Source organism: Pimephales promelas, chromosome 19, assembly GCF_988280905.1.
Source record: "Pimephales promelas chromosome 19, fPimPro1.hap1.1, whole genome shotgun sequence".
Lineage (NCBI taxonomy): Eukaryota > Metazoa > Chordata > Actinopteri > Cypriniformes > Leuciscidae > Pimephales > Pimephales promelas.
This window is the reverse complement of record NC_142787.1, coordinates 30,789,010-30,814,498: the sequence shown is the minus strand read 5'-3', so window position 1 is coordinate 30,814,498 and position 25,489 is coordinate 30,789,010. Positions and strand designations below refer to the sequence as shown.

The following is a 25,489-nucleotide window of genomic DNA, read 5'->3' as shown; positions in this document are numbered from 1 at the left end:
GGTGTTTGTTGTTTCTTCTTTATGCTAACACCAGAACAACTGAAATTCATTGTTTTCTTGTACTTGGTGAATAAAAATCTCCTCAAGTCTAAAGTCTAAAGTTAATAGTCAATGCATCTTATCAAACCAGTTCAATTGAAGAGAAGGAGAGGCTTTCACTGTCTAACCCACAACAGACTTTTCAAGGTAATAACAGAACGATTAAAGTTGCCCTTAGAAATGGCCATAAATTATCATCCAATATAATATACATCATCTTACGACAAGTTAATATTTTATCCCCGCCACTAAATATGTCATTGTAAAAATACTAATTGACCAATCAATCATTATGCTATTACTTTTCCTCATTTGACTTTGCAACTGCTTATGATGCAGAGTCCTACCGGAGGTCAACATGAGATGAAGTTTACCAGCAAGTCACAAAAACAAACATTTCAGATCATCAGATTTGCGTTTCAATGCGCCAAGATACAGCAAGGTGCATTTAAATGGCTTTATTAGAGCATTCACACTCAGATAATAATGATTTACAGCTTACAGTCTGAATCAGTGCCACCAAAAGCACTCACTGGAATATATGGTGTACTTTTTTGTGCAAGAGGAGTCAGGATGCCTGTACAGCGTCCATTGTATTGTTGTCTCTGAAAATGAAACGTTTATCTGGATTTTACATTTAAATAAAATTTAAACTCGTTTTTGCCGTTAGGGTCGCATTTTATAGCATTTTCCCCCTGTATTTACCCTCTAGACTTACATTTGCACAGCCTTCTCTGGTGCTGGCTGACCTATAGAGCAACAGATCCTCATCCAGACGTGACGTCCAAAGGGGGTACCCAGAGTTCCCCCACTGCTGGAGGGGTGGACAGTACCACACAACTGGAGGACACGCATCCAAAGGCCTGCTGCTGTATACCTACACACAAAGAATACAAACTTTATTTTCTGATTTTCTTCTGAAGTGTACTCTTGTAAGCTCTATTTGTAGATTTAAAGGGATACTCCATATTAAACTATGTTATTCCCTTAACTAAGACGAGTTGATGCACACCTCTCTCGTCTCTCAATCACTCTGGCGCGCAAGACACTTTGGTCGCACTTAACTAGCCCAGTTCACTTAACAAGCGACCAAACACCTCCACAGTTACACGAGTAGAGTAATGCGACCAAGAATGGTGACACAAAATAAAACGTTGCCCTTTTCCAAGTGTGTAAAGTGTATAACTAATATATTGTATGAATACCACAGCAAGTGATTGGGAGCACTTCGACTCGGGAGGGTGGGATCTTATGCTTTCAAAGCTAGCTTGCTATTGCTAACCCCTCCGAAAATTGCCTCCCCGACCTTTAAGGAAGAAACACGATGATTATATTTTTCTCTTTGTGTATGTTACCATGTCACTCCAGCCACATGCTTCATTAGATCGGTTCTCCACACCTGCTGGACTGCCATTTAAATTCAAAACCATATTGTCCTGGTGCACAGCATCAGCACTGTATGGAAAAAACGTTGAAGGGAAATAACAGAGTATTGTGTCGAGTACAATTGAAACAACACATAACATTTCAACATGCTAAAACACTATACTGTTCAAATGATTTTTCAATGTTTTTAAAAGAAGTCTCTTATGCTCTGCATTTATTTGATCAGAAATACAGTAAATTATCTACTTTTATTACAATATTATATAAACGATTTCTTTTTCAGGAAATGCTGCTTAATATTTTTGAGGAGGATTCTTTAATGAGTTGAAAAGAACAGCATCTATTTGACACTTTTTTTAAATCAATTTAATGTGTCATCATTGCGGAGTAAAAATATTCATTCCTTTCTAAACAAAATCTTACTGACTCCACTTTTGAACAGTATACCTCGTTGCCTGAAATACCTCTGTGGTTCAGTGATTAGCAACCCACAAAAATGCAGCCCTTTTTTAATACCCGTAACTCTGCCATAAACAAAAACACTGACAAAAGTGCATAAACTGTACCTTTCTTTGTAATCTGACACACCTGTTTGCTATCAGTCCATTCTCCATGTGGTATGCAAGCATGTGATTTCTGTGATAATGGCCACCTAAAAATAACCAAGCACAAGCATTCTGTTAAGGTAACATGTCTGACGTCAACTCAACACTGATTTTAGTTACCCACCAATTTTACATTGTAACTTGATTGGCTGCCCATAGAGCCAGATTCCATTGAGAAGTTCTACTGCATACGGGACAGCTTCAGCATGCTTATAATAAACACATCCATAAGGAGCCTGCTGTCCATCTCGGAATATATGCACCTCGTTTACCGGCCCAGCCTGGTAAGTGAATCATATATGAAGAAGGAAAAAAAAAAGTGTATAAAGGCAATTTTTTTAATTTTACACCACAAAACATTTTTTTTTCCTTAAAATAAAAAAAAAACATGACCAACAATCAAAATACATTATTATTTGAATATTATTAATAATAATAATAATCACATAACCACAATAAATGACCATTTAACGGTCACTGTCCCACAGTGTATACAGTCACTGTATTTAACGGTCACTGTCCCACAATATAACGGCCTTGCCATTATATTTTTAAAACAATAATATCTTAGAAAAGACCTTAAGTAATATTCAGTACAACTAAATATCATTTGAAAGCTTACAATCTCTAGTTTCCATATTTGGTGACTGAAATAAATTACAGAGGACCCATAATTTATCAATTTGCAACAAGAATATTTTCTTTTTCACTAAGACGTGTTCAGACCTTTATTTTGAAATAGCGACGAACATGAAAATCATGAAAGAAGGGAAGAAATCTCAGTTTGTTTTCATGCCAAGAGTTCAAAAGATTGCATCCATTCAATTATTTTAGAGTAAAAAAGGTGTGAAAATGTTTTAAATATAAAGAAAAAAATAATAAATTCACCATTTGTGATGTGCCAGGAAGCTATAATGCACATGCGTGTTCTTGTATGCGTTTCTTAGACGCTGAATTCATATCAAAATCTGCCAAACTTCCCATACTACTTCTGAATAGGATCTCTAATTCATAAATTGTATGAAAATTGTGTTAATAATGGTTCATATCACTCAAAACACAAGAGGGTTTTCACCGACGTCATTCTCGGCGGTAACCCGGATGCGCGGCCATTATGGTGGTGTAATGACCTCAAATAATTGTTAAATTTGTTTTTTTTTTGTTTATTGTACATAATCTGTACTAATATAATGTTAACAGTATAAATGTAGAAAGCCTCAGAAAATATGTATACTGTTGGGGGCGCTGTGGGTTGAGAAGACCGGTTCGAAAAAGAGAGAGAAGAAGTGTAAAAAAAGCGCAGTTCACGCATGTTGTTGTTCATGTAAAAATTGAGCTCAAAAATCTGTCACAGAAACAAAAGAGAAAACAACCGGAGCAAATAAATCTACAGAAAAGAACTGATTGTCGTCGTTATTGTCCAAGGGGGCAACATAAAATTGGTGTTTCTGCTCGGTTGTGACGGATTTCGGGAAGAAGAAAGCAGCAAGTGATGAAACGAGCCGCGAGTGCAGCGCGAGCTGAGAACGAGCCGCGATTCACGGAGAAAGTGGACTTTGAAACGGCGGATAAATAACTGCAATCTGCAAACGTGAGTTAAGTTAATCTGTTCAGTGAGTGGTCATAATGTTGCCTGTGTGGGAAGCTACGCTGGATGAAATAGAGAGTAAATTACTCGAGTTATCTGCTTCGCAACTGAGAAGTTTGTGTGAAATGTTAATGCTAAATGTGGGGGAGGATGAGACACACACGCCTCGCGCGCTGAGAAGACGCATTCTGCAGCATTTAGAGGGAGATGATGTTGTTTCACTCGAAGATGAAGGACTGTCTATGTTGTTAGAGACAAAGGAAAAGATTGAAAGTTTGAGAAGTGTTGACGAAGAGGAAACCGAGAGCTCATCCAGTGTAGGGGTTGAAGCAACCAACGAGGTGCAGCGAAAAGTTGACCTGGAGCGCCACTCTGTGGGCGTTAGTGGAATTGCATCAGAAAAACCTGTGGAAAACACTGCAACACAATCACTGTATGCCAGAACAGACAGAAAACTGCAAAATTCATCAGTTTCAGGAGAAAATGTCACGCTAGTGCATCCAGTGTATAAAAAAGAACTCAAAATAATTGGGCAAATAGGTGAACCCGGCCAGAGGGACAAATTAAACTTCACCAGCCTGGACAGACAGATTCACAGGGCCTGCAAAAAGGGTTATGATGAGGGAGAAATTGTTGAGGCAGTCATTCAAGCCATCATCCCAGGTGTCAGTTTGAGAAGTTACCTGGAGAGTAGGACAGACTTAACATTGCCTGCTCTCAAACAAATTCTCAGAGCACATTTTATTGAAAAGGATGCAACTGAATTGTATCACTCACTCACACGTGCAGTTCAAGAACCCAAAGAAACGCCGATCCAGTTCTTAGTTCGAGCCATGGATCTCAGGCAGAGGGTTTTATCAGCATCTGAAAATGTAAAGGCAGGATTAAGATATAATCACGAACTAATCCAGAATCAGTTTTTGCAGACAGTTCTGACTGGCCTTCATGATGACAGCGTACGAACAGATCTAAAACCCTACCTGGAAAACCCACGGGTGGAAGATGAAGTGCTGTTGGAGAAAATGAACATGTCGTATAGTCTTGAGCTAGAAAGAAAAACCAAGTTCTCAACCACTCGACCAAAAATAGCCAAAGTGGCCACAGTTATGGAAGAGGAACAGGCACATGCTGAACAAGATGTCAGGATGAAAAAAGAGAAAGCTCCAAAGCCTAACAACCTGATGGAAAAGCTGGATGCTCGAGACAAAGTGATCTGTGAGGCAATTCAGAACCTGACGTCTCAAGTAGCGAGCCTTGCTCAAACATCACGACCTCAGATGACTAGAAACAGTAACCAGAGATTCCCTCGCAACCAATTTCCACCTGTTCGACCAACCACCAGGCGCTGTAACCAATGTGAACAGTCTAACCCAGAGGGAAGGTGTGAACACTGTTACAAGTGTGGCAGCAGTGAGCACTGGGCAGCGGGTTGTCGAAAACGAACTGTGAACAATGTAACGTCAAGCAAGATTGAGATTACATCACACATTATTGAAAACTTACCAAGAGGTTGCTTATCTGAAGGACCGTGGTCGAACAAACAGGAGAAAACGGCCAGTTTGGTGGGACGCAGATGCTTGGTGCAATGTTCTCTCGGAGGTGTCATAACATCAGTGCTTTGGGACACGGGGTCACAGGTTTCAATTGTGGGCTCGGAGTGGAAGAAAAGACACCTTCCTGACGCAGAGGTGAGACCAGTGAGAGAGCTGCTGGAGGAGGGAGAACTCAACCTGACAGCAGCGAATGGGACAAGCATCCCATATGAAGGCTGGATGGAAGTGGAGTTTTGTCTGTCTGGAAACACTGAGACTGAAGGAAGGGGCACACACCTGATGGCACCAATTCTCATTGCATCTAGTGAATTGGAGAAACCCATAATCGGCTTTAATGTGATTGAGGAACTGGTCCAAGCTAATGCAGCACAGCAGATTCCTTTGAGTTCCCTTGTAAACACACTGAGTTCATCCCTGGAAGTGAGCCCTAGGAAAGCAAAAGCCGTTCTGTCACTCCTGAAGAAACGCAAAAACAGCAGCGGGTGTCATATTGCAAGACTTGGACGAAAATCCATTATTCTTCCAAGATGCGCGAGAGTGAACGTCAGTTGTGGCAAGCTCAATAAGACGGTTACCCTTGGAACACACGTAATGCTGGAGCCCAATTCGGAAGCACCCTGGCCTGCAGGCATAAAGGTAAACAAACAGCTTATTCAGATGCCTCTGAACGAGGATGATAACATTACAGTGATAGTGGAAAATACCACAGGAGAAGAGGTGACACTTACAGCACGGACTGTCCTGGGGTGGCTGCATGCAGTGGATGCCATCCATCAACCGGAAGTGAAGTTGCCATCTCCGTCTGAATTCCAATCTCAGCTATCACAAGGTGACAATGACGTACCGCCAGAGACCCAACCTACAGTTCAGGAGAGTGAAGGATGGGACCCGCCAGTGGACCTCAGTCACTTACCTGGAGAACAACAGGAACGTGTGAGACAGCTGTTGAGAGAGAATAGTGGAGCGTTTGCTAAGGATGACTGGGACACTGGATGTATTCCGGACCTCAGAATGGACATTTGTTTGAAAGACAAAATCCCTGTACAAAAGACGTACAATGCAATACCACGACCCCTATATCAAGAGGTGAAGACCCACATACAGAATCTGCTGAGTCAGGGGTGGATTCAAAAGTCGACATCCTCCTATTCCTCGCCAGTTGTGTGTGTGAGAAAGAAGGATGGGAGCTTGCGCCTATGTGTGGACTACAGGCTGCTCAACGAGAAGACACACCCTGACCGACATCCCATCCCACGAATCCAAGAGATACTGGAAAATTTAGGGGGGAACTCCTGGTTCACTGTCCTGGATCAGGGTAAAGCCTATCATCAGGGCTTCATGAGCAAAGACAGTAGGGCATACACGGCATTCATAACACCCTGGGGGCTCTATGAGTGGGTGCGGATACCTTTTGGCCTCACAAATGCACCCGCCACCTTTCAGAGATACATGGAAGAGTGTCTAGGAGAGTTAAGGGATGATATCTGTGTTCCCTATCTTGATGATGTGTTAGTCTTCAGCAAGGATTTCGGCCAGCACCTAGAGGACTTGAAGAAAGTGCTACAGCGACAGCAGCAGTGTGGGATCAAGCTAAGGCCAAAGAAGTGTGACCTTTTTAAGCGGGAAGTCTGCTATGTGGGCCGCATCATCTCTGAACATGGGTACAGCATGAACCCCAAAGAAAAAGAGGCTGTGCAAGCACTAAAGTGGGAAACACCTAGCACTGTCCGTGAGGTGAGGAAGCTCATGGGTTTCCTTGGTTATTATAGATCATACATCGCTGATTTTGCCAGAATAGCCAAGCCTTTATATGAACTATTGACAAAGCCCAACACGTGCAAAAGGAAAGGCCCCGGAAAAAGAGGGAACTCCTCGCAAGCACCTCCATCACAGCCAGTAGAGTGGACAGGGAGACATCAGGAAGCGCTGGAGAAGCTGATTACAGAGTTGTCAAGCCCACCCATTATGGCATATCCAGACTTTGAAAAGCCATTTGTCCTTCATGTCGATGCGTCAGAAGAAGGGCTAGGAGCTGTATTGTATCAACGACAGGAAGGTAAACTCCGCGTAGTTGGTTATGGATCTCGGACTTTGAGCCCGGCCGAAAAGAACTACAAGCTGCATTCTGGGAAGTTGGAGTTCCTGGGACTCAAATGGGCGATCACAGAGCGTTTCCGGGATTACCTGTTTCATGCACCGCATTTCGTTGTCTACAGTGATAACAACCCGTTGACATATGTCATGAAAACGGCAAAGCTTAACGCAGCGGGGCAACGGTGGGTTTCTGAGCTGGCAGACTACCGTTTCACTCTGAAGTACAGACCAGGGACGGCAAATCGAGATGCAGACTTCTTATCACGGAGACCAGTGCCCATTGAAGTCACAGTCAGAGAATGTACTCAGGAGTGTGAGCCGGAAGTTCTGGGATCAATCGGGGAAGTTCTGAAAGCACAACGACGTGGAGAAGTGGACTGGATATCTGCAATCACCTGCAACATAGATGTCTTACCGGAAGAGCTGAAGGGTGGATCAGTGGACAGTCAGCGGCTAACATCTCAGGATATCAGGAGTGCTCAGCTGAGTGATCCAGTCATCAGCCGAGTACTGGATCTGAAACAGAAACAAATTTATCTCAAACACAAAGACAAATTGATGGAACCAGAACCTGTGAGACGACTCTTGCGAGAATGGCATCGCCTGCAGATTAATGAGGAAGGTATCCTGCAAAGGAAGATAATGACCAGAACTCAGTTAGTTGTCCCAGAAAACTTGAAAAGTATGATATACAAGTACCTGCATGAAGACATGGCCCACCTGGGTGCTGAACGTATGGTGGCAGCAGCTCGTGCACGTTTCTTCTGGCCAAGAATGAGAGAGGAGATAGAGCATTATGTCACAAGAGTGTGTCGATGTCTAAGACAAAAGAAACCAAACCGGATTACCAGAACCCCAATCAAGAGCATTGAGACAACAGCTCCATTTGAGATGATCTCGATTGATTACCTGCACCTGGAGAAGAGTAGAGGGGGAGCAGAGTACATTCTGGTGGTCATAGACCATTTTTCGAAGTTTGCTCAGGCATACGCCACCAGAAACAAGTCTGGAAAGACAGCAGCCCGGAAGATCTTTGAAGACTTCATCATGCGTTATGGTTTCCCCGCAAAGATCCATCATGATCAGGGGAGGGAGTTTGAGAACAGCCTGTTCCAAAAGCTACAGAGTTATTGTGGGATTAGGCATTCACGTACAACCCCCTACCATCCCCAAGCTAACCCAGCAGAGAGGTTCAATAGGACACTGTTGGGGATGCTGAGGACCTTAGAGGAGACGAAGAAGTCGAATTGGGCAGAACACCTTAATAAAGTTGTCCACGCCTATAATTCCACGGTGCATGAGTCAACAGGATTTTCCCCATTCTTTCTTCTTTTTGGACGAGAGCCAGTTCTTCCAATTGATCTTGTGTTCCCCACAAAGCAAGTAAAGGACACCCAGTCTCATGCCGACTATGCTGAAAAGTGGAAAAGGTCTATGCAAGAAGCATATGATATCGCAAAGAAGAACATGAAGAAGGCTGCTGCAAAGGGGCAGAGAAATTACAATCGGAAGGCATGGAGTTCTGTCTTGGAGCCCGGTGATCATGTGTTGGTGAGGAACCTGTCAGAAAGAGGAGGCCCAGGAAAACTGCGAGCGTTCTGGGAAAAACAAACGTATGTGGTGAAGGAAAGGAGAGGAGGAGATGGACCGGTGTACGTTGTTGGACCGTTGGATGCGACAGGAAAGGATAGAGTGTTGCACCGGAACCTTCTATTACCTTGTCCGTATCTGGTGGATGAGCCGAGAACAGCCGATGTTCGTTTGGAAAGAAAAGGATGTCAGAGGAACAGGTCAAAACAGGAAGGACAATCACCACAAAATACTCACCATGGAAACACTGACAGTTCCAGTGACGAGGAGGTTGACTTGTGGATTCCAATACGGAGAACAAGAACAGAATTAGATCCATGTGCGGCAGAATTTCACCCTGGAAGAGAGGAGAGAAACAGGAAACCTGAAAAGGAACTTGACATCGAAGAAATTGGTGACGAATCCGTAAACCTACCTGACTCAGAGAAATCCGATGAAGAAGTGCTGGGAGATCTTCAAGGGGAGCAGGAGTTGGAGGAAGGATTCATTGGAGAAGCCGAGCATGAGGATAGTGATGAGGCATCAGAACCTATGAGGCATGAAGATTGTGACGTGACATTAGAACTTATGAAGAGAACTTCTGCCAGAACCAGGCGGCCTAGGAATCTATACACATATGACACCCTGGGTGAGCCCACACTTAGACTAGTGAGCTAATCTGTATCCTTCATATTAAGTAATACTAGTGAGAGTTGAAATAGTTATGTTCAAGGTAAAATATTTTTGTTAAGTGAGTTATAAACAGTTATGGGTATTGTAAGTCTACAGTCGTAAACAAAAAAATGCAATAGGCTACAGTAGAGTAATAGGTTGTGCAGTCTAAGGAATATTGGGTAGACTGAGAAAACATTAAGAAATTAATGCATTGCTGAATTGACATTTAAAATGTGTTAAATACATTGTGGAGGTGTATGTGGTTGTGTCCACTTGTCATTACAGGACGTTCTGGGGGGCCCACCAGCGAACCTAAAGACAAGACACCTTTTCAACATGCATCAGATCTAAAAGTTTAGATAATTGCAATTATGTCAAAGTAGTTTGGAAGTAAAATATGTTGTTAAGCTGTGAGAAAGCATGTACATTACACTGTTATTGGAACTTACATTTTCAATATTTGCCCGGAGATAGTAAATTAAAAATGTTTTGTAACATTTTATTTTTTTTTAGTGGGGGAGGGTGTAATGACCTCAAATAATTGTTAAATTTGTTTTTTTTTTGTTTATTGTACATAATCTGTACTAATATAATGTTAACAGTATAAATGTAGAAAGCCTCAGAAAATATGTATACTGTTGGGGGCGCTGTGGGTTGAGAAGACCGGTTCGAAAAAGAGAGAGAAGAAGTGTAAAAAAAGCGCAGTTCACGCATGTTGTTGTTCATGTAAAAATTGAGCTCAAAAATCTGTCACAGAAACAAAAGAGAAAACAACCGGAGCAAATAAATCTACAGAAAAGAACTGATTGTCGTCGTTATTGTCCAAGGGGGCAACAGTGGCAATCTATGGATGTAAACAACAGCATGGACTGCACTGTTTATGTACCACTGAACACATTGTTACACTAAAAAAAAGGACGAAATCATACCGAGAAGGACTTATAAACTAAAGTTAATAAGTTATGTGGTAAAGGTCCAAACGAGCTAGCTTCTCTAGCCCGTACTGCAATTCTTCCTTCTATTTATTATCCAAACATATTCTACGTTCAGATTGTCAGCCCAGAAAAGCACATGAAATCCGTTTCAAGCTAACTTACACTCTTCTCTTTAACTTTTGGCAGTCTATAGAACTCGAAAGGTATTTTCAATGGCATTGTTTATGTTCTGTGCCTCCAAAATGGCCGACTTCCGGATTGATGACGCGTCGAAGAGGCTTGGTTGTGCCCTAGTGGAAGCGTTCGGTACTGCGCCCAAACAAAATCTCACTGAAAGATCATTTCTTTGAGATTTCAACCTAAAATTTGAAACACAACTTGTTCAGATTTTTGGCTTTGATTTTTCTGCAGTTTTAGAGTAGCCCAGGTTTTGAACATATATATTTTATATAAATATGATTTTTTTTTTTACATAAACTTTTCCATAAACTCAAACTTCTATAACTTTTTTTCTGTTTCACTTTCTTAATTTATTTCACTTCTACAAATTTGCCAAAAGTCTTCTTTAAAACGAGATCAATATATTCCGAATCATTCTTGAATTACAACCAGTAAAACAAAAAAAAACAAATGTATATATATATATATATATATATATATATACATACACATATACACACACAGACACAGTCCCATCTAAAAGACTGAAGCCTCTGCTCTAAACATTAGCAAACGTCCCCAAGAAATATGGGATGCAATAACCGATTTGACTAGAAGACAAGAATCATTTTAGCATTGAATATAAATAAATAATCTTCGCAAGACTGTGAATAGGTGAACAGGTGAAGGATGATGGCCTGGATGAGCTCACCTGCAGAAACAACTCGAACAGAATCTCCTCCGTCACACAGCTGTGGATGTTTCCCACGAGGATCGTCTTGTCGAGATCTCTGACCCTGTCAAACATTATCTAAAGCGATTTTAAGAATTTGAAATGTTAGATTTTTTTTTTCGGTTGATGTTAGGCAGTCATGCACTCATTTTATATGATGGTGTTTGGTTTGTCGTGATACTAACTGAATTGCGACACCGCAGTACCACAGTGAGCCACTAGATGTCAATATCGCCCTTATCTCGGCTATACTGAACTATATATAAATAATCAGTGGTTATTATGTGTCATTGCAGATGATAACAAAACATCTTTTTTGAAAGTGGCATGGTAAAGATAGCACAAGCACACTTTTCAAATGGCACTCTAATTAAGTCACCTGAGAATATGGGTAACCAGACAAGTTGATGCTCCCATTGACTTCCATAGTATGGAGAAGAAGAAAAAATACTACTGAAAAGTATCTTCGTGTTCAGCAGAAGACATTTATTCGGGTTTGGAGCGACTTGAGGGTGAGTAAATGATGATTTTTTTTTTTTTTTTTTTGGGTAAATTTTCCCTTTAGGGACCTGACCTGACCTCAATAAACCTGATCATTTCATATATATTTAATATATAAATTATTAATCGTGATTAATCGCATCCAAAATAAAAGTTTTTGTTTACATAATATATGTGGGTGCACTGTGTATAATTATTTTATATAAATACACACACATGCTTGTACATATTTAAGAAACATTTTCATGTATATACTCTATATAGATTTATATTTTGTATATAATTTTTTTTTTCATAAATATACATGCATGCATGTGTGTGTGTTTATATACATATATATATATGAAGAGTTCAGATGCAAAAGCCTCTAAATGCCATTCGAAATTTTCTTCTTTAATGATGATTTTTATCAAGCTTGTATATTTAAGTTCAGTAATTTCACTTAAATAACAATTAATAGGTAATTATCATCGCCATTTAAGTGAAATCACTGAACTTAAATATACAAGCTTGATAAAAATGATCATTCTAGAAGAAAATTTCAAATGGCATTTAGAGGCTTTTGCATCTGAACTCTTCATATATATAATTATTTGATTGATTATTTGATGCTTGATTTATATATATATATAGTTGTTGTTTTAAAATGAATTTAAATTAATTAATCGGATTACAATAAATGGTAGGCAATGTATTGTATTATATAATAAATTAATTATATACACACTTTATGAACAATGAATGATTTATATATTTATTTTGATATTTTTCCAAAGTTCTGTTGGTCAAACAATGTAAAAAAATAATATGTGGATGCACATGCAGTCCATCTGCGCCTCGAAACACATGTTTAACTCAGTTTTCTTTTTTCAAGCTTCTTGCGTTTCTTCCATAGACAGTTTCTGCTCAACAGGTCAGGATCAGTTTTCAGGAATGTGCCACCTGTAGGTGGATGTTTGTAGGAAGGGTGGGTGGAGCAGTTAAAGTCAAGGAGGAGTAGCTCAGCCAGTGTGTCACCTTACTATTTCCTGGTGTCTTCAAATGAAGTGTCAGCAACCCTGACGTTGTCAGACACAAATGTCTGGAAACTCCTCCAACATGGTAAGATGTCTCCTCATTTCATGTAAAATCTTCCTTATTGCTAATAGTAGTAATACCTGCTGTTTGTTTGAATAGACTATGTTGATGTCCAGTGGTGATCATATGAGTACATGGCTAGTACTATACGTTTGTGTGTCTGTTTACATTAGTGGTTTTAATGTAAAATTAGTTTTAACTGGGAACACAGATAATGTATATGTATATGTGTTTTGTTCTGCTTGTTTGGGAAGCAGATTCCTATACTCTCCCCATGATGACAGCAGGTTAAAACCAGTTTGTCTTCTTTTTAGCTTTAGGTATAGTCTCTCCAATGTGCAAAAACTCACAATGACTTCAAAACACACAGACTGTTTGTTTCAGTTTGATGGTCAATGGTGGGGTTTTTCATTGATTTCTATGGTTGTAATGCTGAGCTAATGATGTTTTGTATATTTTGTATTCCTTAAGCACCTAAACCCGTTCCTTACATTTCCTTCCTGAATTTTAAAATGTTAATTTATTTTTATATTCATGATTCTAAAGCTGAAAATACAGAATTATTTTAGACAAACATGCTTGTACTGACTAGATAACATAGGCCACTTTTTACTGGTAACATAATTTGGCATTATCAGGACCCACAAATATATTTGCAGTATTATACTTCAAGCATATTCAATATTATATATAGTAGATTAATGTAGTACTGACACAAAAACTCTAAGAACTAGATTTTTTTTTTTACATATTGCCGCATAGTATACACATGCTTGTATATATTTAAGAAATATTTTTCATGTATATACTGTTTATTTATAATTTATATATATTATATATATTTATAATATATTATTTATATATATATATATTATATTTATTATTATTATTTATTTATTATATTATTTATATATATATATATATATATATATATATTAGGGCTGTCAAACGATTAATTGCATTCAAAATAAAAGTAATATATATATAACTTTTATTTTGAATGCAATTAATCGTTTGATAGCCCTAAAATAAATATATATATATATATATATATATATATATACTAAAATGAAATATTATATTTTAGCTAGTTGTCAAGGCTACATTTCTCATTTTCATTAGTTTAAGCGGAAGTACTAAAATAAAAATAAAAAAACGGAATTAACAAGAACCTAAAAAAAACTATTTAGACATATTTATTTGTTAATTACCTAATACAAATGGTGGAAAAACATAATTACAAAACCTGTATAAAAAAAACTGAAATATAAAATATAATGAACAAAAACTAGTATACCAATGATACTAAAACAATATTGCACAATAATGAGTTTCATTGAAACTGAATGTGAGTGTGTGTGTGTGTGTTGGGGTTATTAACTTGCGGGTTCATCATGTGGAAAATGTGTGATGCATGGCTTCCTTTCCATAAAAAAAAAGGTAAATAGTTTTATATGGCTTGTAGCGCGTAATAAGAAAGCAAAAGAAGTTTGCAGCACTTCCGCCACTTTAAAGTAGATGAACTGTGTGAAATATGCCTTTAGATTGCAACACTTCATCCTGAGGTTTGTGTCACATTTTTGTCTCTTTTGCAGTTCTACAGGACGTTCGTTTGGGGGCTCGTATATGTGACGCTGATGTTGTTTGACACTTTCAGAGGTAATGTTGAGACAAACTCTAACCGCTTTGTTCTGAATGCTCACACTTCAGTGTGGTTAACCATCTTGGCCTAAAACACCATGAGACAGTCAGCTGTGAGAAACAAAATACAGTTTCTATATTACTCACAGTGAATGTTGGCTCATTATGATGGGTGTTACTTTATAAGTTCTCTTGAAATGTTAAATGTGTGGGCTCCACAGATGTACTGTAACATTATTCCCACTCTTCCTGTAAATACCAAATTATATGTGCACACAATATCTGCCCTACAAAGCAAAAAGGCAGTAACTACTACGCAGAGTGCAGAACTGAGAAAAATGACTTTTGCTAGGGCTTTTTGCAGTTACTGTACAAACCACTACCATTTTTCTCTAAAACGACACGCATTTAAGATAAGATGTTTTGTCACATAACAAAGGATGCCTTAAATGACATGAAAATTGTAATAATTAATGCTTTACCAAAACTGCAGGGCATTTTCCCACTCATTTTCGTCTGCTTTTAAGTGTAAATGTAAAAAGAATGCTATTTGAATACTACATTGTATTCCTTTCGGTTGTCTCCCTTATAAAAATAGGACTGCATAACATTGACGGTATCAGATTCAAGTGGTAATTTGATATCGAGTGGCCCTCGCAAGTTCTTGAACGCATACACCAATGTATTTCCAACAGTTTTTGCTTGAAAGGTGTGCGAACTATTCATGGTATGACATGATGGTTGTGAGCAGGGCCATTTCTAGGGATAAGCAAGTTAGGCTAGCATTGAGTTGGCTGAATATTAGCACAAGAAAGTTTTTCAAATTTTATTAGAAAGATGATGATCAGAAATACAAATATTTTGTGTATTTTTGAATTAATGAATGACAGTGCCAGCAAAATAATTGATTTACTAAAATAGTAATGATTTAGGGCACATATCATGCAAAATCCACTTTTTTAGCCCTTAAATGCAATTTGTTTTATATTTTGAGTGTTTATAAGTACAGAAAAGATTAAATTATTCTCTTCAGGTGCTGCATTTATATCTTAATATTCTGTTTTGGTCATATTTTTCAACCTGCTCAGATTTTTCTGTTTTCTATGACGTTTTTTTGAACTACAACGTCATCGTATTTGCAGCGGAACTGCCAAATAAGGACATGGACTACCGGTCCAACAATTGAGCAATCCGCCATTATTATTTCTCGCTCCGATTTTGTAGTCCGACAGAAGTTACGAGAGGGCAAGTCAAAATGTTCGGTTGTTGGATGTACGTTAGTGACCTGAAGCACTTCAAGGATTCCCACTTCAACAACCTCCGCCAGTATACAGAAGGGTTTGCCAATCGACTTTGTCTGAATGAGGGGTAAATTCCTTCTATCATTTAGCTAGCTGCTGTGTTTTCTGACGCCCTCTAAACGTACGTTTTTATATTATCATTACAAATTTTTAGTGGTAAGATCAGACCGCAGTCATTTATCTTGTCAGTGTGCTTGTTTTAACAAGGGAAATAGTCGACTTTCACTAATAACACAACATAGTTAACTTACATACCACTGCATCCATATGAAGACGTTGTTCTGCAGGTTCGTCGTCGTCTTTATCAACTCGCTCGCTCTGGCTGGAATATGTAAGGCTTGATGGACAAGTCTTCTGTTGTTGACAAAATTTATTAACGTGTGAATAAAAATGTTCTTTGAAGCTAGTAATCATATATCTCTAATCAAACTACAATAATGGCCGAACGCGGGGAGTTGAACCAACCGTGAACTCATCGACCTGGAGAGCGGGCGGGGTGTGACGCGACTCCTTTTTATTTAAAGGGGCCGCGTTTGAAACGGGTCGCTCACAGACGCACATCAGAAACGGGGCCTGTGGAGAGCTATAATAATGAGAAATTCAGACCCAAGCATTGCAGTTATTTTTTATATAGACCACAAATGTATGATTTAAGTAAAAATGAATGATTTAAAAGCATGATATGTACTGTACCCTTTTAAAAAAAAATGTGTCCAAAAAAGATGAAGTGTTCTGTTCAAATGTAGTTCAAAAAGTCAGCAGTGGATCTTGGCCTCCTCTGACATATTTTGAATAATAATTTAATCGAATGCATCTATTAGTCTTATTTCTTTCACACAAGATGCGACTAAGTTGTTTTTTTAAACAAGGACTTGCTTTGGCTAAGAAGCCAGCCTCTGAACATTATTTACTTTCTCCCTAAAGCTCAAGAATGTGAGAAGATGATCGACCTTGACTTAAAACACTCCATTTCGGGGACGTCTTTGAACGTCAGATTGCTGCTTTACACACGGGCCAACGTCTCCTGCGGTCATCTGCTCTCCCACCAAGAGCCCTTCAGCAACCCTCACTTCAACCTCAGCTCTCCCACCACCTTCCTCATCCACGGGTACCGGCCCACCGGCTCACCCCCAGTGTGGATCTACCAGTTTGTGGAGTTCCTTCTCCACCGCCGGGACATGAACACTATTTTGGTGGATTGGAACCATGGTGCAACCAATTTGAACTACTGGAAAGTCGTGAAAAACACACGCAAGGTGGCTGAAAATCTTACCGCGCTCATCCGGAAGATGGAGGTAAATACATAATACATAATTTTTCAGATACATTTAATCACAGGCTGTGCATACTTCTGTTGAATAAGTAATTACTTCACAACCACTAAAAAATGTGCGTGTTGTATGTCATTTGTCATGTGACCAACCAGCATCAGTTGCGTCAATACTCTCCTGTGGCCTCATGGGATAGTAAAATGTCCTCTGGATGCGCACTTCACAATCTCAGTGAAAGTAGTAGGTCATCCGGGAACTTTTTACATGCTCTTTTATGAGTACTGTGTGTGAATTCTGACTCTTTGCCACTATATAGTTGGTAAATATGTTATTTCATATGCAGCCAAATTCTGGGTGGGTTTACTAGAATTGAAAGGAGTAGTTCACTTTTAAAAAACTTTTGCTGATAATTTACTCGCCCCCATGTCATCCAAGATGTCCACGTCTTTCTTTCTTCAGTCGAAAAGAAATTAAGGTTTCTCATGAAAACATTCCAGGATTTTCTCCATATAATGGACTTCAATGGGGTCCAAACGGTTCAAGGTCCAAATGAGAGTTTCAGTGCAGCTTCAAAGGGCTTTAAACGACACCAGGCGATGAATAAGGGTCTTATCAAGGACCCTTCGAGTCATGACTTGAAAAAAGATTCGTTCATTTTGATGAACGAGATCGAACAGGAGAGTCACAAACGCGCATCACAGAACAGAGCAAGGCGAGCATTTGTGCTTATAAAACTTACAATTTTTATTTTATTTTTGAAATGAGCGATCGTTTCGCTTGATAAGACTCTTATTCATCGTCTGGTGTCGTCTAAAGCCCTTTGAAGCTGCACTGAAACTCTCATTTGGACCTTGAACCGTTTGGACCCCATTGAAGTCCATTATATGGAGAAAATCCTGGAATGTTTTCATCAAAAACCTTAATTTCTTTTCGACTGACGAAAGAAAGACATGGACATTTTGGATGACATGGGGGCGAGTAAATTATCAGCAAAAGTTTTTTTAAAAGTGAAGGGTTAGTTCACCCAAAAATGATCCCATAATTGACTGAAAGAAGAAAGTCATTTACACCTTGGATGGCTTGAGGGTGAGTCAAACACAATCAGAGTTATATAAAATATATTCTGGCTCTTCCAAGCTTCATAATGGGAGTGAATTGTAAGCCCAAAAACGCTCATCATTAAAGTAATCCATACGACTCCATTAATACAGGCCTTCTGAACCGAAGTGATCCTACTTTGTGAGAAAAATATCCATATTTATAACTTTATAAACAATAATCACTGATAGTTTTGGATAGTTTTTCACTCTACAAAAAATTTCAATATTCAAATTTCTAATTCATTCAAATAATAAAACATAAATCTTCATGGATACCCCAGCATGAAATCAAAATTATTTAGTAGATTTTTAGTTTGAGCGTTGGTTCTAGACCCAGCAGATCTTTTCTTTGTATTGAGTGGGAAAAATGTAGTGGGACTTTGGTTGTTGATCTTGAGATGTGGGTGTTATATTCACAAATAAGTTCGAGTTTACGAAGGGGATTGTGGAAAGGGTGAAAATAAAAAACCATATGAACCCATGGAGTCTTGTGCATTGGCAGGTTTGTATGCACACGTGAAGCACACAGGCATTTAATAATCCTGTGTTAATCGTTAACTTGCTCAGTTTATATTAATGCAATCCTTATGTTGACACAATAGCCATGTTTATATGCAGTGCTGGGTAGGTCACTTACAAACCGTAATCCATTACTGAATACAAATTACAAGATTAAAATTGTAGTTCGTAATGTAATCTGATTACTTTTTGACCTAACTCATTTATCAGAATAATCGTGTAGCATAAAGATATGAAAGTGCAAAGAAAGAACATTTATTCCACTCTTTGTTTTCAGCAAATGAACGTATACCAGGCTTTTTTTTTTATTAAATCTTAATGTTAAAATGTATATATTTTTAAATAAAAGCTACCAAAATAAAACTTATTTATAAATATTTTAATTGCTTATGCTGTGTGGCCTCTCAATTTCCCATGTAATGATTGCTGCCTAACCAGTGTGTTTGCACGGTTGACATTACAGATCAACGGGGCCAACCTGAGCTCCATTCACATGATTGGTGTCAGTCTAGGAGCCCACATTTCAGGTTTCACTGGGGCCGAATTTGGTGGGAAAATTGGCAGGATAACAGGTAAGATTCACCCATTATCCTACTAAACCTTTAATCAAGGGATTCTCAACTCTGGCCCTCAATAGTTTTGCTCCGACCCTAATCAAACACCCCTGGACAAGCTAACCTAGGTCTTCAGACTCACTACTCTGCCTAGTAGTAGTATTAGTAGTAGTAGTAAGTCTCCGTCCTAAATAGTATATGTGAGATTAGAATAAGTGTGTCCGGATGGTTTTCTGTTTCTGGTAGATTTTCAAAGTGTGGCCAGAGTTGAGAACGCCTGCTTTAAGCTATTATCATTTTCGGTGTTATGATATTTTCATCAGCTTTATGATATTTTCATCTGCTTTAATCAGCGCTGGATCCAGCAGGGCCAGAGTTTAATGGTCAGCCTCCCAGTAACCGTCTAGACCCCTCCGATGCCCAGCTTGTGGAAGCTCTACACACAGACATGGATGGTGTGTTTTGAAATCATTGAGATTTATCTCGACGTGGGGTTCTTGATTCGGTTCAGGAAGCGACACCCTAGCAACCACTCGCAGCAGTCTTGCATTGTATATATTTGGTGTTTGCCTTTGCAAATGTCACAATGCATGATATATAAACAGAAAATGTAGGTCTGGTTGATTCATTGCTGCCATTGTCTTGTAGCACTGGGTTATCGCAATCTCCTGGGTCACATCGACTACTATGCAAACGGTGGAGCAGACCAGCCAGGATGCCCCAAAACCATCTTTTCAGGTCAGTAACCGAAAAAGAAAATTGTCATGTGTATATATATATATATATATATATATATATATATATGAAGAGTTCAGATGCAAAAGCCTCTAAATGCCATTTGAAATTTTCTTCTTTAATGATGATTTTTATCAAACTTGTATATTTAAGTTCAGTAATTTCACTTAAATGGCAATGATAATTACCTATTAATTGTTATTTAAGTGAAATTACTGAACTTAAATATACAAGTTTGATAAAAATCATCAATAAAGAAGAAAATTTCAAATGGCATTTAGAGGCTTTTGCATCTGAACTCTTCATATATATATATATATATATATATATATATATACACACACTACCGGTCATATGTTTTTAAATGAAGTCTCTTCTGCTCACCAAGGCTGCTTTATTTGATGAAATAAAAAAATGACAAACGGTAATATTGTGAAATATTATGACAATTTAAAATGACTGTTTTCTATTTTAATATATTTTAAAATGTAATTTGAAAGCTGAATTTTCAACATCATTACTGTTGCTGATCGGTTTTCAGTGTCACATGATCCTTCAGAAATCATTCTAATATGCTGATTTTATGCTCAAAAAACCTAATTATTATTTTCAATGTTGAAAACAGTCGTGTACCATTTTCCCCCAAAAAATTCTATGATGAATAAAGTTCAAAAGAACAGCATTTATTTAAAATATAACCTTTTCTAACTTTATAAATCTCTTCACTGTAACTTTTGATCAATTGAACTCATCCTTGATGAATAAAACTATTTTCTAATTTCTTTCCCCCAAAAATAAAAAATAAATTCTTAGTTACTGACCCCAAACTTTTGAATGGTAGTGATTAATGTTAGAAAAGCTTTCAATTTCAGATCAATTCATGTTTTCAACATGGATAATAATCATAAATGTTTCTTGAGCATCATATTATAATAATTTCTGTAGGATCATGTGACACTGAAGACTGGAGTAATGATGCTGTAAATTCAGCTTTGATCACAGGAATAAATTACACTTCACTATATATTCACATAGAAAACCACTGTTTTAAATTGTAATAATATTTCACAATATTACAGTTTTTTTTTTGTGTATTTTTTATCAAATAATTGCAGCCTTGGTGAGCAGAAGAGACTTCTTTTAAAAACATTTAAAAAAAAACTTACCGATCTAAAACTTTTGACCGGTAGTATGTTTTTAAAAGAAGTATATTATGCTCACCAAAGCTGCATTTACAAAAATACACACACACACAAAAACATAATATTGGTGAATATATTTTAAAATGTAATTTATTCCTGTGATCAAAGCTGAGTTTTCAGCATCATTACTCCAGTCTTCAGTGTCACATGATCCTACAGAAATCACTCTAACATGCTGATTTGATACTCAGAAAACATTCATTATTATTACCAATGTTGATTTTTTTTTTCTTTCTCAGGATTCTTGTTTTTGAAAATCTTGTAGATTTATTTGGTAAAATATAGATGTTCATTTTGTTCGATTCTGATTTGAGACAAAGCTCTTGTTAATGATTTTCAGTTTTGTTCAATGTAATTTAAGCAACAGTTTTTTAATAACTGACTTAAATAATTTTGTTTCTGTATTTTTTAACATATTTTAATGACAGTATATTGAACTACAATTTATTTGTTTATTTGTATTAATTTATTCAAGGATAGCCCCTTGAGATGAACCATCTCATTTTCGAGGGGGTCCCTTCTTTACGAAAAAAACAAGATCATAATAGAAATTCATAGATAAAGTAAATGCAAAACATTTAGATTGACATTCATAAACACACACATTCAAGCAATGCTCCCATAAACCTACTCCCTTTCCCTTTTGTCCCCTACCATCATCAATATCAAAATAAACTAAAGTGATTGTTTTGATCAAGTGTAAACTATAAACTTTATGCTGTGTGTGTGTGTGGGGTAATGTTCCTCAGGATCAGAGTATTTCAAGTGTGACCATCAGAGGTCGGTGTTTCTCTACATGAGTTCTGTGAACGGCTCCTGTCCCATCACTGCCTACCCCTGTGAATCCTACACAGACTTCCTAGACGGGAAGTGCATGGATTGTGGGAAGTTTAAGCCAGATGGATGTCCTGTTTTTGGTAAACTCCAAACACTGAGTAAACTCTGAGTTTCATTTGTTTAATTGCCCATTCTGAGACATTCATCATTTCATTACATTGCTTAGGTTATGATGTTGTACACTGGAAGGAGACACTGGTCCGGCTTGGACAAACAAGGACGTATTTCCAAACCAATGCAGCTCCTCCATTCTGCAGTGAGCATTTCAGTTACTACTGTCAATTGGGACCAGATTTGTTCATTTTTAATAAGATTAATTTTGTGCATTATGACATTTTTATAAGTACAATATAGTATATTTTATAGGGTCGATGTTAATAATATCACCTGTTGTTAACATGGCAATACACTACCAGTCAAAAATGTGGAATAATTAAAAAAAAAATATGTTAAGAAGTCTCTTCTTATGCTCACCAAAACTGCATTTATTTGATCAAAAATTATTATATTATATTTTTAAAATGACATTACAATTTTAATTAACTGTTTTTCCATTTTAATATATTATTCCTGTGATGCAAAGCTTATTTGTCAGTCACATGATCCTTCAGAAATCATTCTAATATGCTGATTTGCTGCTCAAGGGACATTTCGAATTATTATTATTATTATCAATCAAAACAGTTGTATAGCTTAATATTTTTGTGGAAACAGTGATAAACTACCATTCACAGGTTTTGGTTTTGGTAATTAATACTTTTATTCAGCAAGGATGCATTAATCTGAGCAAAAGTGACAGACATTTATAATGTTACAAAATATATATTTATAATAGTTATTTTGAACTTTATTCAAAAACAAATCAGCATAAAGGATCTTGTAATCAGTTCTTTAAAAATTATAATTATATTAACAAAATTAGTGTTTTACTGTATTTTGATTAAAGAAATGCAGCCTTAGTATAAGAGAGATTTCTTAAAAAACATAATTAAAGGGGAAATCTGAAAAATTAATTATAAATATTTGTGTCCGTTAATAGAATTAACTTGATGTTGCTGAATTAATGATACAATCAATTATTGTTTCTCAATATATTGAATATATATTGAAAAATATATCTTTCTTAGCATGTAGTTTTAATCACATCGCTAAAGCGGACCAGAATCAAAAATCGAATGAATGAGCACAAAAGTTGTATTTAACTCAATCATGAACACATAACTAGTCTAAACACACACCATCATGCATACATGGGTAAAGTGGAAAGTGAAAGTTGACTGAATCCGAAAGTCTGAACAGAACCAACCTGTTTAGGTAGTCTAAGCTGCGATACTAGGGGGGGTTGCTGAATTATTCATTGCATATAATGATTGTGTCTGATTGGCCCAGCCGCTGCAAAAAAAAATGCTAATTATTATTCGTAACCTTTGACTGGTAGTGTAGTATTTTTAAAAGTATTATCAAAATGCTGTTTCTAGTTTTGCAAAAACAGACTCTCATTTTTTTAATCTTTGACTCCATCAGAGTTCGGTTACAAGGTTGAAATTGTCACGTGGAACCAGAAATTGCATTGGGGATATTTAACAATTAAATTACACAACGGAAAGGAAGAGACACAAGTTGAACTCAACCAGTAAGTCTAATTTCTCCTATCTGACTTTATTAAAGAGTAGTTCCAGATGCATTATTTGGGCTAATGCTAATATTTCTCATCCTTTTTTCTCAGTAAATCCATAATGTTTGAGAAGTATGTGCAGACCAGCCTTCTCGCTCAGTTTGACAGAGACATCCAGCCTGTTAAAGAGATCACACTGAGGTTCTGTCCGGCGAAGGGACTCCGGCCACGTAAGAAACTGCGGCTGCTGTACATACGCCTGACTCCTCTGCAGAACAACCTCAGGTGGGTTCTCAAACCTTTGTACACTCAGCAAAGTCGAGTTTTTTACCCCGTTAATTTGCTGAATTTATTGCTTTTCTCACATTGCTGGCCAGACGACAAAGTTTGGTTAACTGGAAAAACTCCTATCCCCCACCCCCCCCCCCCCCCCACCACCACACTCTCGTTGGATTAAAGAGGCCTTATTTCATCAAACTTGAAACAAACATCAAAAACTGATTTTTTTTTTTTTTAGAAAACCCAGTACACCATTCTCTAAAATTTGGAAGCCCTTCCAGTTAGTAGATTTCATTATACATCTTCATCTGATCAAAAATAAAGAAAAAAAGAGTGATTATTACAATTTAAAATAATGATTTTCTATTTGAATATACTTTAAAATATATATATATATATAAAAGCTGAATTTTCAGCATCATTACTCCAGTCTTCAGTTTCACATGATCCTTCAGAAATAACTCTAATATGATGATTTGATACCCAGTTATTATCAATGTTGGAAATTGTTGTGCTGTTTAATATTTTTTTGGAACCGGTGATACTTTTTTTCAGGATTCAAATATATATATAATAAAAAAACAAAACAGCATTTATTCAAAATAGAAATATTTTCTATTAATAAATCTTCAATTTAACACACCCTTGCTGAATAAAAATATTATTATTTTTTTAACGATAGTGTATATTTTTACAAAATATTTATTTTGTTTTAAATAAATGATGTTCTTCTTTTTTCAGTTTTTATTCATGAAAGAATCATGGAGGTATCACAGGTTATAAAAAATATTAAGCAGCACAACAGTTTCCAACATTGCTAATAAATCAGCATATTCGAATGATTTCTTAAGGACCATGTGACACTGAATTTAAGTAATGAGTATTTATGCTGAATATTCAGCTTTGCATCACAAGAAATAGAAAATCATACAATATTTCACAATATAAGTGTTTTTCTGTATTTCTTATCAAATTTGATGAGCATAAGAGAGTTCTTTCAAAAACATAAAAACTAGTACTGTGAATGAAATCAGCAGTACTCTCAAAACAGAGCATTTTCTTCACATGAATTCATGCGTGTCAATACACATCTGAAACAGAATAGAAACAAAGACTATTCTATAGCCACAAAGCAAAGGATAGTCTAATGGTATCAATCAATGAAATGTCACATTAAATTGTTGCTTTGCTTTTCAACAGGCCTCTGTGTCGCTATGATCTTCTGCTGGAGAAAAATAAAGATGTGACATTCAGACCGATTCCTTGTGAAGACTCAAACTTTTGATCCCGACCCTCAAGACTGTGACCCCTGCCTCTTGCGGTCAGTTCCTCGGCATAGCTGTCATTTGTAGTCTTCAACTAAAGTGATCTGAAGTTGTCAACGGTTTGTCTCTTCACAATTATATTTTACTGATTATTGTTGTTTTCTTCATGAAGGTACGGCTACGCTTGTTTGTTTGTTTGTTTGTTTGTATGCAATGTAAATAAATATTTTTTTAAATATGTTTTTCTTGTCTTTGC

General features: G+C 37.3%; 2 protein-coding genes across 5 annotated transcripts; one reads left to right on the top strand and one right to left on the bottom strand.

Annotated features, from left to right (window-relative positions):
* Positions 1 to 482: 482 nt before the first annotated feature.
* rbm11 (RNA binding motif protein 11) lies at positions 483 to 16,204 on the bottom strand. 4 transcript variants are annotated; one of them, XM_089123959.1, is made up of 7 exons: positions 16,112 to 16,204; positions 11,316 to 11,414; positions 2,164 to 2,311; positions 2,014 to 2,077; positions 1,395 to 1,494; positions 758 to 916; positions 483 to 644 (listed from the first exon to the last, which is right to left on the bottom strand). In XM_089123959.1, the coding sequence occupies exons 1-7, from the start codon at positions 16,121 to 16,123 to the stop codon at positions 531 to 533; spliced, it is 696 nt and encodes a 231-aa protein (XP_088980085.1). In that variant the 5' UTR covers positions 16,124 to 16,204; the 3' UTR covers positions 483 to 530. The 4 variants fall into 4 exon arrangements, with proteins under 4 accessions (XP_088980085.1, XP_039533795.2, XP_088980086.1 ...); XM_039677861.2 differs by having other exon boundaries at positions 2,155 to 2,311; positions 16,112 to 16,201; XM_089123960.1 differs by lacking the exons at positions 11,316 to 11,414; positions 16,112 to 16,204 and adding an exon at positions 10,607 to 10,764 and having other exon boundaries at positions 2,155 to 2,311.
* lipia (lipase, member Ia) lies at positions 12,789 to 25,473 on the top strand. The gene is made up of 11 exons (XM_039677857.2): positions 12,789 to 12,938; positions 14,510 to 14,573; positions 16,781 to 17,151; positions 19,210 to 19,318; positions 19,654 to 19,755; positions 19,949 to 20,038; positions 21,987 to 22,154; positions 22,241 to 22,330; positions 23,599 to 23,707; positions 23,801 to 23,974; positions 25,169 to 25,473. The coding sequence occupies exons 1-11, from the start codon at positions 12,915 to 12,917 to the stop codon at positions 25,251 to 25,253; spliced, it is 1,386 nt and encodes a 461-aa protein (XP_039533791.2). The 5' UTR covers positions 12,789 to 12,914; the 3' UTR covers positions 25,254 to 25,473.
* Positions 25,474 to 25,489: the final 16 nt, after the last annotated feature.

Bases quoted from the DNA above. Each gene is read 5' to 3' on its own strand.
- lipia (XM_039677857.2), top strand. From the start codon at position 12,915: ATGTCTGGAAACTCCTCCAACATG. The intron at 12,939-14,509 runs GTAAGATGTCTC...TCTCTTTTGCAG, and splicing joins CTGGAAACTCCTCCAACATG to TTCTACAGGACGTTCGTTTG. The intron at 22,331-23,598 runs GTGAGCATTTCA...TGACTCCATCAG, and splicing joins TGCAGCTCCTCCATTCTGCA to AGTTCGGTTACAAGGTTGAA.
- rbm11 (XM_039677861.2), bottom strand. The intron at 2,312-11,315 runs GTGAGCTCATCC...TTCACTTACCAG, and splicing joins TGTTCGAGTTGTTTCTGCAG to GCTGGGCCGGTAAACGAGGT. The intron at 645-757 runs GTAAGTCTAGAG...TTTCATTTTCAG, and splicing joins CCAGAGAAGGCTGTGCAAAT to AGACAACAATACAATGGACG.